General features: G+C 40.7%; 2 protein-coding genes and 1 non-coding gene across 5 annotated transcripts in view; all 3 read right to left on the bottom strand.

Moving 5' to 3' along the window:
* HCLS1 (hematopoietic cell-specific Lyn substrate 1) overlaps positions 1-2,867 on the bottom strand; it is a 44,799-nt gene extending 41,932 nt beyond the window's left edge. The window contains exon 1 of the mRNA XM_055129537.1: positions 2,766-2,867. The gene's annotated coding sequence lies outside the window, so the exon portion shown is untranslated. The remainder of the gene's footprint in view (positions 1-2,765) is intronic.
* Positions 2,868-7,774: 4,907 nt separating this feature from the next.
* Positions 7,775-20,424, bottom strand: part of GOLGB1 (golgin B1) — a 71,870-nt gene continuing 59,220 nt past the window's right edge. For all 3 annotated transcript variants that reach the window (XM_055126063.1, XM_055126064.1, XM_055126065.1), the window contains 7 exons: positions 15,507-15,672; positions 15,170-15,307; positions 12,230-12,373; positions 10,793-10,890; positions 9,579-9,713; positions 9,130-9,235; positions 7,775-8,879 (listed from right to left, as the gene is read on the bottom strand). In XM_055126063.1, the coding sequence (XP_054982038.1) occupies positions 8,745-8,879; positions 9,130-9,235; positions 9,579-9,713; positions 10,793-10,890; positions 12,230-12,373; positions 15,170-15,307; positions 15,507-15,672 (922 nt within the window). In that variant the 3' untranslated portion in view covers positions 7,775-8,744. The remainder of the gene's footprint in view (positions 8,880-9,129; positions 9,236-9,578; positions 9,714-10,792; positions 10,891-12,229; positions 12,374-15,169; positions 15,308-15,506; positions 15,673-20,424) is intronic.
* Positions 10,083-10,203, bottom strand: LOC129403090 (small nucleolar RNA SNORA26). The gene has a single exon (XR_008629068.1). It is a non-coding gene; the product is annotated as a small nucleolar RNA SNORA26 (small nucleolar RNA).

Below are 20,424 nucleotides of genomic sequence, written 5' to 3'. Positions count from 1 at the left end.
CTCCAATGCGGCATTGTTGAGAAGGACGAGTAGAGAGGCTAGGACAAATAGAGACGTTACTGAGACCGCTCAAGAAATTAGAGGATAAACGGGATGATGATGATGATGATGATGATGATGATGATGATGAATTATGTAAATGCTAAACAAATACTTAAGAAAACACTATTTTGGGAGCTACAACTCCATGCCGCCTGGGGAGGGGGAAGGATTTTTTCTCTCAACCCTCTCTTTCTATGTGGGAGGTGGCAGTGGCGGCAGCGGCAGCAGTGATGCCCATGTGGCGTCCGCCATCTTCTAGAACTCACAAACCAGAGCTATGAGTTTGCAGTGACGGGGCTCACAAGAGATCATGGGATGGGGGTGTTACTGGCACACTCTCCACCCAGATGAGATCCAGAGCAGCCGCACATGAAAACGCCCCTCTGCTCCTTAAAGACTATGATCCAGGAGGTCTACTAACCCATTTTGGCACCCAGCGGCTTCTTATAGAAATGCATCTAGACTGTGAACTGAGCTAAAATATCATAGTCCCTGAGCATAGCCAGGTGTGACACAAAAAGAAAAAAAAATATATCAGAAATCCAAAACCACACAGCCTTAACAGAGGCCACTCGAGCTCATATAATCTTCATTCTCAGCAATGGAAAACAAATGATCAAATGATAACTTTTCAGCAGGTTTGATTGTTGGGAGAAAATTCCAAATAATAATAGTGACTTTTCTGTTGAAATATTGAAAGTATTCAAAGTACAGAGAGAATAAAGTGAAGATCATTAGCCACAAAGGTGGGGGGGCGGGTGTGGGAGGGGGGTATATTGGGGTTCTTGATGGTGGAACATGTGCATTGATGAAGGGATGGTGGTTTGATCATTATATGACTGAGACTTAAACCTGAAAGCTTTGTAACTTTTTTCACGGTGATTCAATAAAATAAAAATTAAAAAAAAAAAGAAAACACTATTTTGAAGAAGCATCAACTTGGTATTAGGCACCCCCATTTTTCTGTTGGCTCTATCAATGTGAATGAGAGGCACACTGTGGTCCAGCATCTGTAAGATCTGGGATCTTGGTGTAAAGAACAACCATCAAGCAATCCTTACCAGCTTTGATGTCCTCTGAGACTTCTGACCATGATAACACTTGCTAACTTCCTAACTCATCCTTTCCTTCTCAAGCACCTCATCCTATATTATCTCTCCCCATTAATGTCCACTACATTTTAAATAGAGTTCTCTTACAATCTTTTAGGACTCTTTGGTTTCTCCACCCAGATTCCATTATCTGGTTTTGCATTTCCACTAGAAAATTCCATCCTTCACTATGCTTTTTGAACCCCCCCCCCACACACCGAACTGTTAAGGACAATGGGACTAGACTGGTTAAGTAGAAGCAAAGAGGATCCCAGCTAAATATTAGCTGAGCGGTTGCCCTGAGGTGTCACTGCTGAGGAGAGTATTCTGCTGGAGGGTAACAATTATGGATGTAGTTGGGGTGGGGGCAGGTAGACAAGAACTCTGGTCCCAGTTTCTGAGCTGTTCTGAAACATGACCCCACATAGAAAACTGAAAGGAGAAGTTTCTGAAATGTTTGTCAGCAATAAGGAAGTAATGAAGGCCAAAGGTCTTACCTTCTTTCCTGCTATTCCTGAGTCACAGCCTTACTCTCCCATAAGCACTTCATTTTCAGATAAGTTTTAAGTGAAGGGAAGAAGAGTTTCTGACACAGAGACAAGTTGGCAGCCTTAACCAACTGACCAGAAACAGAGAACCGAAGAGGGCTCTCCAGCGGTGAGACTGTTGATTGACCTGGTGAGGCACAGCCAAGGCTCTCATGACCTGACAACCTTCTAATCTCAATCAAGAATATGGAGTGGGAGTCAGACAATCAGGTGATTACACCAACTTTGTTACTAAGCCCCTGCAGACACGTGAGCAAGGAAATAAACATGAGAAAAATATTACTTGTATGTCAGTTACAAGTCTATAAATATTAAAAATTCATTGAACATCTTTAATATTGTTTTCCCCTACATAGGTTAACCAGCTGATCTACAAGTTGTCTCCATTTCCAACTTCTGGGATTCTGGAATCCTACACTCACAGAACAAGACCTAGTTGAACGATCATGCTTTCATCTTGGTTATCTGTATATTTAAAACCACTTCCTGATCTATTAAGATGTCTTCTATGTGGGTTTCCCTCTTATTTTTTTAATAAATTTTATTTTATTTTTATAAAGTTGTTCATAATAGTTCATGACATTTAATATTCAAGCACCAATCCCACCACTGTGCACCTTCCCACCACCATAAAAGGAAAGTGTGTGAAGATTGCTGTATTTCATCCCGGAGCCATTTAAGCCCTTGTATAAGAGAGTACAAGCATGTATGTTAAACACAAACAAATATGCGCTATTTTTGGTATGGTTTCTCTCTTTTCTAGATCACAGGCTCTCAAAGGGCAGAGATGCTGGCTTTATCTCCTTGTGTTCATCTTCCCTAGATACCCAGTACCTTGGCACAACAGTCCTTAGTGATGTAAACTGTCAAAAGAAACTGGGGGTTTCGGTTGTTGCCTGGGTTCCAACCTCTCCCACCCCAGTTTCCATCCCCAGTTGCTAGTTGAATAACACAAGTACTCACACCCAGACCATAGCCTGCTAGCAGAGACTATTTCTCACCAAGAACTAAGAGCTAAGCAGGATACTCTTACATCAGCATTTACTCTGTGCTCTCCAACTCTCCCATTGCTCAGAGTACTCACCTCCAACAGCGCGAGTGTCTGCTCTAAGCTGTCCTCTCCTCAGGGCGACACTAGTCTCCTTTTCTGCTTGCTGCCACTTCAGAGTCAGAGACTGTGCTGGTGCTTCAGTTCCTCATTCAGGTTTTCTGTCATTTCCTGCCACCCTGGCCTCACAGCTACTTCCTGAAGATTGAGTCAGTTCCTTCTGCTCAGACATTTAAAAAACTAGAAGAATCAGAAGCATTTTTCCTAACAAGGCTTTGAGGGCTGCAGGGAAGTTGTAATAAATGCTGCTCCTACTCTCAGGCTTTTAAATCAGAGGTTTTTTCTTTTTTTCTTTCATTTTCTTTTTTTTCAATATTTGGTTTTTTTTTTTATTTTTTTCTTTGTCAGTTTTTAAATCTAGAGAAGCAAAACATTCAAAGAGCAAACAGGATAAATTGGTATCCTAAATTGATGGGTATCTTTATAGTAAGGTATCTTTAAGACTTACTTAAAAATGATCTTCGTATGGATTTCAAAGATAATATTTAAGAGAAACTCATTACCCATGGCACTTAAACTGGGTTTTCATATAGTGGAAGTTAAAATACTGATCAAATATACTGATCGCTTAAATTACAGAACGGTCTCACAAGAGGGAAGGAAAAAAGACATGGAGGGAGACAGCTTCAGAATATTATTTGGGTGATTGTGTTGTGTGATGTGTTTGAACTAGTAGAAAAATTTGATTCAAATAAGATGAGGTTTGAAGAAATCGGGGGTTACCAGAAAATGGAACGTCTTTATATTTTTAATTACTCTTCAACATTTGTTTACCCCATTTTTACTTTTGCATCAGACTTGCTCAGGGTACTTGTTTTGTCCACTGAAGGGAAGTAAAACAGACCACCATTTTTTTTTAATTGAACTGAGTGCTGAAAGTTAGGGGGACCAAAAGATCACCTTCTAATGGAGTACTTTAGAAAAGAACGAGCTTTAACAAGTTCTTTTGCCCACAGCCTAAGAAGGCAATCTGTAATTTTCGAGAGCAAATCCTCGAATAGCCTGGGGTCCCAAGGGAGATAGTCCACAATTGCTAATAACACAAGTAAGATTGCACCTATTGTGTAGGAACTTGGAGAGCTTGACTGAAAAAGAACCATAAGGAAAACGCAGTTTAAGTGCCATAGGTAATGTAGTAATGAGTTTCTTTTTAAATATTATCTTTGATATCCATAGAAAGCCCATTTTAAGTCCCTTTTTTAAATTACTTGAGCCCATACCGAATTCTTAAAATTCCCTTACAAATAATCTGTAAAGGAGTTCAATTTCTAGTTTTGAGGAATGGCCATGTTTTTCCAAAAAGGCTGGACTAGTTGGCATTCCCACCAATGACAAAGAGTCCATTTCTCCCTACATCCATGAGCACTGGTTGTTCTTATTCTTTTTGATGTGTGTCAGTTTCTGTGGTGTAAGGTGCTATTTCATTATTGTTTTGATTTGCATCTCCCTGAAGATTAGTGATATAGAGAATTTTTTATATGCCTTTTGGCCATTTGTATTTCTTGAGGGTTCAGTTCATTTCTTCTCTTCATTTTTTGATGAGATTGGAGGTTTTTTCTTATAAAGTTCTCCAGCAAAACCATTTCTGGGAATATACCCCCCCCAGGGTGCAAAAACACATAGCAGAAATGACATCTTTAGGCCCAGACGAGATCCGGAGCTGCTGCACACAAAACAGCTCCTCTGCTCCTAAAAGACTATGACCCCGGAGGCCTACTAACCACTTTTGGCACCCACTGGCTTCTTACAGAAATGCATCTAGACTGTGAACTGAGTCACAACCCCATGTCGCCCTGGGAGGGGAGAGGTTTTTCTCTCTTGGCCTTTTCTTTCGGTGACTTCTGGCAGAAATCTCTCTGGACTTAATTACTAAAATATCAGAAATCCAAAACTACGAGACCACGAGCTCATATATTCTTCATTCTCAGCAATGGAAAACAAACTATCATATGATGCCTTTTGAGCAGGTTTGATTGTTGGGGGAAAATTCCAAATAATAATAGTGAGTTTTCTGTTGAAATATTGAATGTATTCAAAGTATAGAGAGAATAAAATGAAGATCATTAGCCACACAGGTGGGGTTGGGGGCGGGGGGTATACTGGGGTTCTTGATGGTGGAACATGGGCACTGGTGAAGGGATAGGGGTTTGATCATTGTATGACTGAGACTTAAACCTGAAAGCTTTGTAACTTTCTTCATGGTGATTCAATAAAACAAAATTAAAAAAAAATAGAAAAGAAATGACATCTTTACTTGTATGTTCAATGCAGCACTGTTTATAATAGGCAGAATCTGGAAACAACCTGAGTGTCTGAGAACAGACTGGTTAAAAAAACTATGGCACATTGGGGCTGGAGCAATAGCACAGGGGGGAGGGCATTTGCCTTGCACGTGGCGGACCAGGGTTTGATTCCCAGCATCCCATATGGTCCCCTGAGCACTGCCAGGAGTAATTCATGAGCGCAGAGCCAGGAGTAACCCCTGTGCATCGCCAGGTGTGACCCAAAAAGGAAAAAAAAAAACAAATTATGGTACATCTACATAATGGAGTACTATGCAGCTGTTAGGAAAAAAAATGAAGTCATAAAACTCGCTTATAAATGGATGGACATGGAGAGTATTATGCTGAGTGAAATAAGTCAGAAAGAGGAGAAACATAGAATGACTGCACTCGTTTGTTGTGTGTGTATGTATATATAGTATGTATATATATGTGTATGTATATATAGTATGAGACTAACACCCAATAGACAAGGATCAGGATAAATGGTATATGGTGGCTGGAGTCTGCCTCCAGGACTCGAGGAGAAGGTAGTTGGAATGGGGAAGGGACCATTACAACAAACATGTTTAGATGGGATTGCTCCAGATGAGGGAATGTGTGCTGAAAGTGGGCAAAGGATCAAACATGATGGCCTCTAGTATCTGTATTGCAAACCATAAAGCCCAAAAGGAGGGGGGAGAGGAGAGAGGGGGAAGAGGAGGGGGAAAGGGAGGGAGGGAGGGAGAGAGAGAGAGAGAGAGAGAGAGAGAGAGAGAGAGAGAGAGAGAGAGAGAGAGAGAGAGAGAGAGAGAGTGCCTGCCATAGAGACAGGCTGGGGTGTTGGTGGCAGGAGGGATGGAGGGATATGGGGAATGGAGAATATTGGTGGTGGAAAATGTACAGTGCTAGACGGATGGGTGTTGGAACATTGACTGAAACTCAATCATGAAAACTCTGTAACTGTTTCTCACAATGATTCCATTAAAAAAATCTTAAAGTGGGTAGATGCTTGCCATCCATGCAACTGACCCAGGTTTGATCCCCCGCATCCCAAATGGGCCCTCAAGCAATGCCAGTAGATTCCTGAGTGCAAAGCCAGCTTAATCTCTGAGCATCACTGGGTGTGTGTGGACCCCGCCCCTCCTCCACCAAAATAAAGCACTGTATCACTTCCTGTCCTCTCGTTGTTCATTGATTTGCTCGAGCGGGCACCAGCAACATCTCCATTGTGAGACTTGTTACTGTTTTTGGCATATCGAATACGCCACGGGTAGTCTGCCAGGCTCTGCCATTTTCTTTTAACTACGAATAATTTGGGTGGGAGAGTTATATTTTTACTGTTTATGACCTAGCCTCTCCAACAGACTAATGGCTCATTTCCAATTTAGAGTCTATGTGTGAAGAACATCTTGATCTGTCCTACTTAATGAAATACTTATTTTCCTTTTTAAAAAAATTGATTTGTTAGCAGTTCACATTACAGCATTTTAGAAGTATAGCTTAACACCTTCATATGTATACAGGATTCAACATACCTCCCACCAAAGTTTCAGTACCATCTCACCATCTAAACCCCAAAGCCATTCCTACTCTCTACCACTCCTTTCTCTCTAGTAACCACCATATTTTTCACTGAGACTAGGAGTTAGCTGCTTTTTGTCAATCCATTGGCTTTATATTCCACACACTAAACCAGTCAGTAATAGTTTACTTCCTTAGTTATTTCACTTAGCATGTAGCACTGTATCACTGTCCTCCCATTATTCATCGATTTGCTCAAGCAGGCACCAGTAACATCTCCATTGTGAGACTTGTTACTGTTTTTGCCATATCGAATACGCCACAGGTAGCTTGCTAGGCTCTGGTGTGTGGGCAGGATACTCTCAGTAGCTTGCCGAGCTCTCTGAGAGGGATGGAGGAATCGAAACCAGGTCGGTGGCATGCAAGGCAAACGCCCTACCCACTGTGCTATCACTCCAGCCCATATACACACACACTCACATGTATATATTTGAGTAATGTATATATAATATACACTATTTATTATAGCAGAATCAAACCATTTTAAGGAAGAGTAAATTTATTAGAGAAAAATTCTTTTTAATCATTTAAAATTCAGTCAAAATTAAGAATCACCAGTTTCAATACAACACACCAGTTAGGTAAAGTTCTTTAGAACAACCGTAACATTTAATCAGACATGATACCTACATGTCCCATTTCTCCTTAGAAAATGTGCTAAATTTATTCCTGTTGAAGCAGTTAGAAATAATGTGGGCTTTGATGTCAGTTCTGTTTGTTTAATATATTGAACCCTGAGACAGTGAATTAGCTTTTGTCAGGCAGCAACCTGTTAATAGAAGTATAAAATATCTATCCTGCTATACCCTATTACTTTTCCCCTTCTGCTCCTGTTTTAATATACATCAGATAGAAGTTCTCCATGGTTCAGGCATAAACCTGGAAGACTGGAATGGCTGAAGGCCCAGCTTGTTTGGTACCCTAGTAGGATAAAATTTCAACCCCCTAAAATCTAGTGGCCAGGACTAGAAGGTATCATTATGATGTTGATCAGGAGAAATTGAAATGTACATGTTTTTTACCATATCTGTTATTCATTCCTGGCTACTCCAACCCAATATTATTTCCCCCCATTTGCAAATATAGTAAATGTTTATATATATATACACACACACACAAACAGTATATACACAACACTACTTCATTCTGAAAATAATTTTATTACTTTACAATTATTCAGGAAAGTTCCTGGGTTGCTATAACCAAGATTTGGTCACCACAGAACAAAAATACTCTAATGAGTATTATCAGTCAGTCCGCAGTTTTCTCTTCTTTGGGTGGTTGAGAGCAGGCATGGCACACAATAATAACAACAAAGAGCCACCAGGAAAAGGGAAGGAAGGAAAGAAATAGGCACAAATGGAAATAAATCCAGGACTTAGACTCAGGCCTGGATTTAAGTAATTTGTCTTCTGAATAACAATAATATGAACACCCCTATTCATAGATAGCTGTTTTTTCCTGCCTCTCAGCGAGAGAAAAACCATGAGCACTAAATACACCCTGGTGCAAAAGCAATCAGTGTATATGCAGTGGGGCTTAATCGTAAAGTCCAAGGCCACAAGGTGACTCCAATTATGCCTGACCAGGCAGGGACAGAGATACCAGCAGGAGTTTGTCAGCGCCCATGTATACTGCAAGAGACCTAATCAGCAATCACATGAGAGAACCTTCCCCAGAACTCTGTTCACGGCAGGGTGACCTTCCCCTGAGACAGGAGAAAATAAGGTAAATGAGGCTAAAAAAGTGTCAATAAAAAGTGATTCTGGACTTCAGACTATTAGATTTATAGGAACCATCTTCTTGGCTTGACAGACGTTCCTAAGCATCTCTCACCAGACAGAGGTTGGGTCCCTACAGACTCTGAACAAACCACTATATGACGTCTTCAGATTACGTAGAAGACCTCAGTTCCTGCATAGAAGAAGAAAGCAGACTTGCTGATTTCTGCAGCTCTAACGTTTGATTCCTGCATCTGCCTTAGTGTTGGCAGACACTCTGCACGGAGAGTTGGAGATGACCTGGAACAGGAAGACTCATCTGTGGGAACTACTACTCCAGGCGGGGCACTCTAAGTTCTGAGGAGAGACAGCAAAAAGATGAGAACTGTTTACAGATGGCCCGTGATACATAAAATGAGCAGGGCATGAATCATCAGGAAGTAGAGGGTTGCCAGCATGGGCACTCGGGTCCGGGAATGAATGAGTGAACGCAGGATCCGCTTCCATCCAGCACTTCTCCGAGTCTGGAACAAAAATGCATAAGTCAGAGTTTCTTCCTCTATAGATGTGCCATTTCCCTTCATAACCACAAAAAAAGTTCTCTCAGTGTCAGTGACAAATTCTACCCTGATTTGTCTAAGTTTTACGTTCTTAGACCCACTAGCTGCTCAGTGTCTGGTTTTCATATTCCTGTTCTTCAACCCACTATACCAACACAGTCAGACCTGTCTGAAAGTAATACGCTCGTTTTTTGTCCTCCTCTTCCCTTCTTACCCTTTGGAAACTGTTGCTTGTAAGATCTATTAATGGTGCCTGCTCCTGAGTTCCACAGGAGCCGATGATAGGAGTCCGGGCAGACTCCCACTCACTGTGCTCCAACCTGTGAAGGACAAAGAGGTTCGAGAGGCTGAGGCTCTCCAGTCATCTTTCAGAGAGAGAGAGAGACAGAAAGAGAGAGACAGAGAGAGACAGACAGAAAGAGATAGAGAGAGAGAGACAGAGAGAGAGAGATAGAGAGAAAGTACGTGCCATAGGCTCTAGATGCAGACTGTGGGGTTGGGGCAGGGGGTGGGGGGAAGGAAAGTGGGGATACTAGTGGTGGGAAATGCACGCACTGATGAAGAGAAGGGTGTTGATAAATAACTTTGTAATTAAGAAAAGAAAGAAATGTAGGGGAGTAGGATCTGAAGGAAGAACTGCACACTGCCACCCCTTGCCTTTACCTCTGGAGCTGCTCCTCAGCCAAGGAAAGGGCAGCCTCAGCAGCCACTCTTTGGTCTCGTTCTTCTTCCAGCAGTTTCCTCAATTCATTCATCTCCTGTTTAGTGCTACACAGCTGCTGCTGGGTTTCAGTCAAGCTTCCGGATTAAAGGAAAACAAACATCACCACGAGATGCAGCACACAGGTACTGACACAAAGAAGTCAAGGTTTTGATAAGGCTATAAAGTAGATATATTTACAAAATCTCATACAAACATTTTTTTCAATTGGAGGAGCTATTCTCACCAACAGGGTCAGTGCCAGACTGTGAGGGCCCTGAGATGCCAGGGATTTCCTGGGCCACTGGACCACCCCAAGTAGCATGGGGGCCTTGTTGTTCAGGAAACCAACTGGGACCAGGAATCAAACCAGGCACTACCAAAGGTGAGGCATGTGTCTTAACTACTGTACCGCTGGACATGCAAAAAATATTTTTATTTTATGTGTTTATATATGTATATATTCCCACTGTGACTCCAGACATAATCCTGAGAGGAATGTTCATCTTCTCTGGGTTTTATGAAGACTTATTTTACCCTCTGTGTTAGCCTCTTAAAGCAAGTACTGCAACAACCTTAAAAGGGCATGAGAAAGGACAAGATATAAGTTGTTTTTTGGTTTTGAGGTGCCTACCCCAGCACCAAACCCAGGGCCCTCAGAACCTCGAACTCTGGGGCTGGAGTGATAGTACAGCAGGTAGGGTGTTTGCCTTACACGCAGCCGACCTGGGTTCAAGTCCCAGCATCCCATATGGTCCCCTGACCACTGCCAGGGGTAATTCCTGAGTTTAGAGCCAGGAGTGACCCCGTGCATCTCTGGGTGTGACCCAAAAAGAAAAAAAAAAAAGGAACCTCAGCACTCTATCTCTGAAATATATTCTGGAATATATACAAAACACAGCTATAGAGACTGAATAAAGTTACAGAAAATGCCTTAGAAGCTCTTGGAGAATAACTAAGTATTATTCATATGACTTCCGTAGGACCAGTGCTATATGTACTGGTGCTACTGCTTTTTTGCTTTAGAAACATTATATAAACTGTATTATATATGCCTTCACTTAAACTCACTGTGGCCAATAAGATAAGAGACATATTAAATCCACAGCAGATCTCCCATTCAATCTGATGACTACTGATTTCTGGACATTCCAAGGTTAGGAGCTGCTTCCCTTACCTTTGCTGTGACTCCCTCAGATCTTCAGGATCACTCTTCCTGTGAGCTCCATTTTTTTCTTGGGGAGCTCCTGGAGCAACATCTATATTTAGTGGCCCCTGGAAAATGAGTAAACTCAGTTGTTTAACGATAAAGGTGCTTAACATATTGATGCTCTTGCATACCACTGGTGGTTCACACTTGAATGTGACTAAATTAACATTGATTATAGTGCCACATCAATATGCTAATATACATTCGAGGAAAATGAGAATTCACTCGTTGAAGAATGAGAATTTTCAGAGCAAAATACAGCCATTTATAACTTTCCTTAAGTACACATTTAGAAGTGAATATCTTGTGCCCCAATAAAATGATCTACATAAAATTCCTTTATATTTTCTCCTAGATTTTCACCTCTTGTTTTATTGATAATTGATAAAGCAACATACTGGGTCATACTCAGTGGTGCTCAGTACTTATTCCTGGCTTGGTGCCCAGGGGTCACTCAGTGGTACTCAGGGGGCCATGAGTGGTGCTGGAAATCAAACTGGGTAGCCACGTACAAAGCCACTTGTTCTCTTTTTACATGTTCCCCTATCCTTTTCTCTTTGGTTCTTTTTTGTTTGGCAGCCACACCAGGCAATACTCAGGTGGTATTCCTGGTTCTATGCTCAGGAATTACTCGTGGTGCTCGGAGGTCATATGGGATGCTGGGAATCGAGTCTAGATTGGCTGTTGCAAGTCAAGTGCCCTACCCTACCTTTCTAGCTCCCCATTATCATATTTAAATCTCATCTTCTAACCTAGGAATCTTCTCTTCCCTAGCAGGATGGATCTGCTCATTATTCCATGTGAGCTCAGTCTCCCCCAGCACCGAAAATGTTCTCCTCCACTGGCAACAGCTCTGCCAGCTTTATTTATCTCTAAGTCTACACTTCTAGAGTTTTCTATTTCTTGAAGAAAATTAAAATTTCACCATAAAACTTATGAAGTTTTCATCATAATTGTTGCTCACTGCTTTTTTTCTTTTTCTTTTTGTTGGGGGAGCGGGGCAAGGGTGTTTCCCAAGCAGTGTTCCTTCTCAGGGTCCCCTCCCAATGATTACAGGCCAACCTATCAAGAGAGATCATGCAGTGGTGCTTTGGATTGATCCAGGGTCTGCCACACGTAAGGTACACACCCTATACTATCTCCCTGGCCCACTTCCTCAATTTTTCCCCCACTAACTTTCTCCCACTCACTTGACTCAGTTTTCCTCCTAATGTCATGACTTTTTCCTCAGACTTTGTTCTATCTCAGTGAACATACACCTTTTTGTTCTCACTTTCTTCCATTTCACCTGATATCCTGGCTGAGTACATCAACCTCTTTGATGGTACTCTTTATCATTTGTACTCAATTTTTAAAACATTCCATTTTAACACACATTTCTTTGCCTCTTATCTTTTTACTTACCACTTGCAGCTCTTGAATCTGTTTCTCTAAGACTGCACAGTGATTAAAAAGATTACTGTAGTGTTGCTGATTCTCACGAAGACTCTGGCTGGTATCGCAGAGCTGAATCGAAAGGGTATTTTTCTCTTCGAGTAGCTGAGAGAACTGAAATAGAGGAAGGTATAAATGCCACCCCACAGGACTGTTTAAGCAGTGCTTGGATTAACTGTACCTAGCTTTAAGGCTCTAACTTTTTACACAAAACCTATGCAATAATGGCAATGATATCACCCTATGTTCCTTCAATGTGAGCCTAAGAGTTTGACTGAGAAAAAAAAAAGCAACTTTAGGTAAGTAGCAGAAATTTTGTTGATAAATATGTTAACTGAAAGATTGGAGGGAGAAATATGATAAACCTCAATGTGTCTATGTATATGTAAAGGACTATGTTATATTGGGAGCAAGAGTCTCGTAAGTAAAAACTTCTCAGTCATGCAAAGCAGCCTCTGTGACATGAACAACAGCTGACTTTTCCCGAAAAACACCTGTGCTGGGGATGTTTACTACCTGACAAACCAGTCCAATTCATTTTTCATTATGTGAATGTTTTTTGTCAAAAAAAAATTGGCAAGTGGGGGTGTGGAGAGATAGTGCAGCAACAGAATATTTCCCTTGCATGTGACCAACCTAGGTTCAATACCCCAAATCCCATATAGTCCCCAAGCATGCCAGGAATGATTCTAAGTGTAGAGCCAGGAATGACCGCTGAATACCACTGGGTTTAACCCAAAACTCAAAACAATTTTTTTCCTGCATTGAATGAAATATGAACTGACAGATTTGAATTTGTTTCCTTGGAACTATAAATCTAATTCCTCACTTACAGGCTGTCACAGTTTAAGTTTTGTTATTAGCCAGATAAATTCATAATTACAGAGATGTCTCTCCAAAGTACCTACTTATGACTACATATCTTACATGAAAGAAACGCACACTTGCTAACACATTTCAATTTTGAGTATTCTCTTCTGCATGCTTTTAAGGGTTAATAATTATGTAAAAAAGCTGAATCAATATTCAGAGAAAACATGACAGTTTTCTAGAAAAAACTGAATGGGAAGGGCATCTGATGCAAAAAGAAACTCAGAATAAGGAATTCACATTGTAGGGGTGGAGACATAGTATAGTGGGTAACATATTTGCCTTGTAAGTGGGTGACCCAAGTTCGATTCCTAGCACCATATATAATCTCACAACCCCCACCAGAAAAGACCCTTGAGAATAAAGGAGTAAACCCTGAACACAAACAGGCATGGAACCCCTCTAAAAATTCACATGGTATAACAAAAATGTTAGCATAGACAGAATGAAAAACAGGATTACTCTTACTTCAGAAGATCCATTCAGTCATAAAGCACACTGAAAAGTATACCTTATTTGAGAGAGGAAGAGGAAAGATTTCTGTTTCTATTTACAACTGACTAAAAAGAGATGAGTAGTGACCTGCCCAAATCATGTAGTAGATGTATGCAGCAATTTATAGTGAGTCTTTAAGATCACCAAACTATGAGAGGTCTTTTTGCACCTTCAATATCTAGAATACTGCCACGACCATAGGAGGCAAATGCTAGTTATTTCCTCGATGAATGAGTTAATGAATGACACTAGAGGTGGATGTCTTTCTTAGAGCTCAAATTCTCAATGAAGAACTCTTTTTTCCCAGAATGCCAGTGACCAAATGAAGTGTCATCATACTTTAAGTTGTATGTGAAATAAAGAAAACAATTTTATCATGAAGAGCCCAATACATACATACAAGTGAAACTAGTGTTTCTCAAATACTTTGTTATATTATTACATACATATTTAAGATCTTTTATGTGGGTTTATTTTTAAAAACCAGTATTTTTACTATTTGTAGTAGCCCCAAACCTTTCAGATTAGCTCCAAATAACGCATTTGACAATATGATACAGAAACTAGGGCATATGTGTACCAAATCACACTGTACATACTGTACACAATAGCATAAATAAATCTTATAAAATAAATGAACCAACAAAAAAGGGGAGATAAAGATTCTGTTTAGATGAAGCTCCTAAGAAGCTGGTAGAGAACACAAGAGGATACAAAGTACTTCCAGATTTCTTCATTTCTAATTTGGGTACTAATTAAGTAGCTGTGACATTTGAAAATGGAACATTTGAAAATATTCCATGTTGTATTGATAATTGTTTTCTGAATTCTTAAATAAAATATTTGCATTAAGTAATTCTGGTTGCTACCCACTAAAATAATTTCATTGTTTACTTAAGTCCTAAATTGCAGTTCAAATACCATTCTGGAAAAACAAATGCCCAGAGTAATTCACAGTGTAACATTTAGGATAGCCAGTATAGATGAGATGGAATCTAGTTTATGGAAAGCAGCATTACAGAGCCTACAAGAGCTAGAACTTTCTGGAAACACTGATGAGCTGGAAGGGCAACTGGGCAGGAGGTGCTCTGGAGTTCCCCTGAAAATCCCATGCTGCTCAAAGAGTTGAGCACAAGCTTTGCAAGGGACAGGGGCCAGAGGTTTCAAGCTGAGGCTGCATGGTCACTAGAAGAACATCATTAGGAGAACCCCCGAAGAAGAGAGCCTGGAACAGCCTCCAAGAATAGTGACATGCACCTTCCGGCCCCACTGGGGGATGAAGGGGAAAGGGAAAGGGAAGGGGAAAGGGAAAGGGAAAGGGAAAGGGAAAGGGAAAGGGAAAGGGAGGGGAGGGGAGGGGAGAAAGGGCGGGCGGGAGGGAGGAAGGTGGCTTGTGTCCATTATGCATGAAAAAGCCAGGCTCTGAGAAAGGTAAAACTTCTCTACCCTCCAGGCTGGAGCCTAAGCTTAATGCATTCTAATCTTATTCTATTCAGCTTCTTCCAGTAAAAGATATTGAAAACTACTCTAATAGGAAACACTCACCTTGCTGTTTAGTTGCTGAATTTTTAATTCCTTCTGATGAATTTCCTTTAAGCTGTCATTGAGTTGGGTTCTAAGAAGTTCTGTCTCATATAGTAGGTTTTGTGGCCCATCGAGGGAAGCTGCTATCTCTGGGGACATCTGCCAGGAAACAAAAACTGATGAAATTCTCTCTTTATATTGTTCATTCTTAATTCCTCCTAAAAACCTTAGCCACCTGATAGGAAGTCATAAGATAATTTGCATAATAGTGGCAGATGGGCACTTAGCTTATAGGAAGTTAACTGTTTTCTGGATATTGGTTTACCTTTCAACAGCAATCAACATTGAAACTATTTACCTGTCTTTGGTATTGTACTTTAAGGGGATCGATATGGGAGGAAGAAGCTCTTAATTCCCTCATAATATTCTGCAGATGACTGAGCTGCTGATCTTTGTCTGAGATAGCCATAAAGTACTGTTCCTTCATTCTCCTCTCATGAATTTCCCAGGAACTCTTCTCCATTCTAAAATAAAAAAACAACAACAGCACACACACACACACACACACACACACAACACACACACAAAATAAACCTGTGAGATGAAGAATAATACTTTCATATTCAAAACAGTAGCATGGGCTATAGAGATGTAGTCAAAAACAGATAAGTAAGGCAATTATATTATAAACAGAACTGTGCAGTAAGACAGTCAAGCAGAAGTAATGACAGAACTTTTTTTCTATCCTGACAATGCACTGTTATTCAAACAGAACTGTTACTTGGCCATTTCTTTAAAAGAAAAAGATGGGTAGGGAGGGTGGACCGGGGATGGGACTGGAGCAATACTACAGTGCATAGGGAGCTTGGTTTGCATGTGTCCGATGGGAGTGGGGAAGGGGTTTGATTCCGAGCAACCCATATAACCCCTGGAGCCCCGCCAGGAGTGGTCCCTGAGTGCAGAGCCAGGAGTAAGCCCTGAACATCAATGAATATAAGGCCACCCACTCAAATAAAGAACTCAAGTAGCCAGGGTGTTGCTCCGAGGCAGAGCACATGCTTCGCATGTTTGAGGCCTTGGCTTCAACCTCCAGCAAAGTGGGGAGGAAGTCTGGATCTGCAGACTGCGATGAGACGCAGGAGATGCACTCATCCGTATTCATAGAAAAGCGGGCACCTGGTCTGAACACTAAATTATGGGGCAAGTTTCCCAAATGGGAAAAATATTATTGGTTAAAGTAACAGAACAAAAGTCATAAGAATGTATATGATGGATTTTAAATTGTTGAGGAGGAATGAAGTCAGATCATTGGGGCATGAATAGCATGGTAAATAAAGCTAACTCTATGAGAAACCAGAGAATTACTTTAAAAGATAGTGCCTTGACACAGAATAACATTAGTTTAAACAACATGCCAAGGGAGTTCAAATACTGTCTAATACACCGGGTGTGAGAACCTAAGTAAAACATAACCTCTTTCAGCCTTATTGTTAAAACGTAAATAAACAATTACTATTTAAGATTATCTTAATGTATGTATGATATATTACAGTCATATACCAAACACAGAGCTGGCACACTGCAATCATTCAGTAACTATTAGCTGCTGCTACTTCTATTTATTTGTTCCCTAAACTTGGCCAAAAGAAGAGCTTACTTTGTTTAGTTTTAGCATAAACTACCACCTTACTATTTTCCTTATTTTTAATATTCTTGACTATGCCTGGAAAAAGCAAATACTGTGACTGCAATCAAATTTGTGGAGCATTTCTCTCTCTTAGTTTGGCTTTTGGGCCAGACGCAGCACTATTCAGGGCTTACTCCTGGCTCTCCACTCAGGGAACACTCGTGGCAGAGCTTGGGGGACATATGTAATGCTGGGGATCAAACCTGGGTTGGCTGCATGCAAGACAAGTGCCCTATAAGCTGTACTATGAACCAGTCCTCACATCCCCATTTTTAATCATACCAATATCTCTTTCCCGATATTAAGCTTGCATTACATAAAATTTCTCTCTATAGAAATAGGGTAGGATGTTTTATAACTAATGTACACTTGTTATGAAATAATCCCATTTTGCTAAGAGGTGACTGGAGTATAGTAAATATTTTTCAAAAAGGTAGAACTAAATCTTAGAAACCAAAATAAAAATCTATATCAGCTACAAGTCCATTAAATACAAATGACACAGGAATTTTATAAATCATTTTCTTTGATATTTAGCTACAAAAAGTGGGAAAGGAATATAACAGTACGCACGAGAAAGATCTCAATCCTACATAATTAGATTCAAACTGTCATTTTTTTAGATGGTTATGTGTTAAGAAAGAGACTGTAGAGAAGGAAGCTCATAAAAGAATGGGCCTAAATCTCTCAGTATCTGTACTGCAAACCATAATGCCAAAAATAGAGACTAAAAAAGGAAAATGCCTGCCATAGAGGCAGGGGGTGGATTGGGGGGGAGGGGGTGTCCAGAGGGATACTGAGGACACAGGCGATGGAAAATGTACACTGGTGGAGGGATGGGTGTTTGATCATTGTATGACTGAAACTCAATCATGAAAGATATACATGTCTCACAGAGACAGCTTTAACTCACTTATCGCTTCAGTAAGAGAGCACAGAAACCTGAGAGAATAATCCAAACAAAGAAGAGAAAGAGAAAATAACCACAAGTTATAGCATAAATGTGGGTCTGCTTGAAGCAAAAGAGGCCAACAGTATCTGAACAATATACTCCTGCTTTTCACTTTTGAAAAGCTCATTTATCTCAAATGTTTCATGGTTCAAACACAGGAAATCTCCACATTATTCTGATACAGAAGTCAGCCTAAAGTCAGTGAATCAACTCTCTGTTAGTGCTTTGCAATTCTTAGGTTTATACTAATAACCAAACACTTCACATATTTATAGTTCCAGGTGACATAGAGGGAACATGAAAGACACTGAGGTAATTTCTAGTGTGGACCTGATCACATTGGAGGACCTACTTTCAATGGTAAGTATACTGTGAATATGAAAGGAAGATACACTGAGATTCTAATTCTTCATGATGAACTGAAACAATAAAGTGGGAAAGCTATTACCTGGGAGGGGAAAAGAACAGGCTGAAAGGATGCAAATTAATCTTTTCTCTGGAGTTTTGATTCTACAGAGATGAACCAGAAGAAATTTTTATTTCCAGAGAGTAAAATCATTGTTTTTTTGGTTTGATTAGGGACCATACATGGTGGTACTCAGGGGTCACTCCTGATGGTGTTTAAGGGACCATATGGAGTGCTAGGACTGGAGCGATAGCACAGTCGGTAAGGCATTTGCTTGCACGCAGCTGACCCGGTTTGATTCCTCCGTCCCTCTGAGAGAGCCCGGCAAGCTATCAAGAGTATCCTACCTGCATGGCAGAGGCCTGGCAAGCTACCTGTGGTGTATTCGATATGCCAAAAACAGAAACAAGTCTCACAATGGGGACATTACTGGTGCCCGCTCTAGCAAATTGATGAACAACAGGATGACAGTGCTACATGGAATGCTAGGGATTGAACCAGGATCAGCTATATGCAAGGCAAGTGCTTAAACCGCTGTACTACCTCTCTAGCTGCTCAACTGGTTTTATGTTCTGTTTTCTTTTGTTTTGTTTTGGGGCCACATCTGGTGGGCCACCTGCAGACAAGCACCGATCCTGTACTATCTCTCCAGTTCAGTGTTTCTCTTTTTAATTCCACATATTCCAAACAACGCATTGGAATATTTCATAATATGAACACCAGGGGGTGCCAAGAAAAGCATGCCGAACATTCAAGAAAGGATAGCCAAATAAGACATATTATTACCATGGAAAAAGCATTTACCTCCCCATACCCATGTCCAGAATGGTTTTGTAAAAGACTTACATGCTTGATTGGAAACCAGCAGGGGGGGGGTGGAATTGGAGAGCCAGATATTAGCTTGGTTGGTCACCAGCATCCGGTGGTAAAAAGGTACTCTCTTTGACTCTCCCCACCTTCACTCCCACTATGATGTCAACAGAGACCACATGTAAACATTGATATTGGTCTTAATCTGTACAAGGTTTCCCCCTGTCCCTGCAGTAGTAGTACCAGAAAAAGCCCAAATGCTTGGACTTTGAGCACAATCAAGATGCTGCTCCTGGGGCTAGAGTGATAGCACAGCGGGTAGGGCGTTTGCCTTGCACACAGCCAACCCAGGTTCAATTCCCAGCATCCTATATGGACCCCGAGCACCGACAGGAATAATTCTTGAGTGTATGAACCAGAAGTAACCCCTGTGCAATGCCGGGTGTGACCCAAAAAGGAAAAAAAAAGATGCTGCTCCTAAAGCACTCTTGAACAGTCTCAGGTATACTGAATGTGGAAAATTTCATCGCTGCCCAATATTTGTGAGGCTCCTGTTCCTTTCCACATTCCTAGTGATATCAATGGAAGTCACACGTAGCTTGGATCCATACTGTCATCTAACAGCAGGCATCTCACTGTTATCAGAGAAGTAGGAGAGAGCAAAGATCTCCATATTTTGCTGACAGTACCCTACTCCCTTAAAAGTATTTAAAAAAGCTGAATGGGAAGTCCAGTGAACTTCACCCTACATCTGGCAATATAGTATTTGTGGTTCTCTTCCCCTATTGACACCTTCTTATGAAATCAGTGGAAACCTACCAAAGCAAAAGATTTAAGTTCAGCTGAGTCTTAGAGTCTCAGAAGCTCATCAATAAAACCAAAAATCACACATCACACTAAGAACCAGAGAAATCATAATTTGGTTGAGAAAATGAAGATTATAACACCAAGATGAAACAGACATAAAGAAAATATAAACAAATTGCAAAGTAGTTATCAAATGAATGTTTTTAACAAGCAAATTACATTATGGAAACAAAAGAATAAACAAAATCTCAACAAAGAAGGAAAACGTAAGATATACAAAAGAAGTGGGTGAAAATTTTAAAACTGGAAATATCCAAAGTGAAAAAGCTAACTCAAGAGGATCAACAGCATATTGCAGATGGATGTAGGGAAAAAAAAATCAGTGACCTTGAAGAGAGAATAACAGAAATCACTAAAGTCAAATAGAAAGAAAACTAAACTTGGAACCAGAAAGCTAGTACAAGGTTTAAGATGCTTTCTTTGTATGCAACTGGTCCTGGTTCAATTCCCTGTACCACCTGGTCCCCTGAGCACTGTTTGCAGCACCCACTGAGTACAGCTGAGTAGAGTAGTCCCTGAGCATAGTCCCAACCCCCCTTCTCCCCAAATAATAA

The sequence above is a fragment of the Sorex araneus genome, chromosome 2, assembly GCF_027595985.1.
Source record: "Sorex araneus isolate mSorAra2 chromosome 2, mSorAra2.pri, whole genome shotgun sequence".
Lineage (NCBI taxonomy): Eukaryota > Metazoa > Chordata > Mammalia > Eulipotyphla > Soricidae > Sorex > Sorex araneus.
Note: the sequence above shows the minus strand (reverse complement) of the source record. Positions and strands in the feature narration are given on the sequence as shown.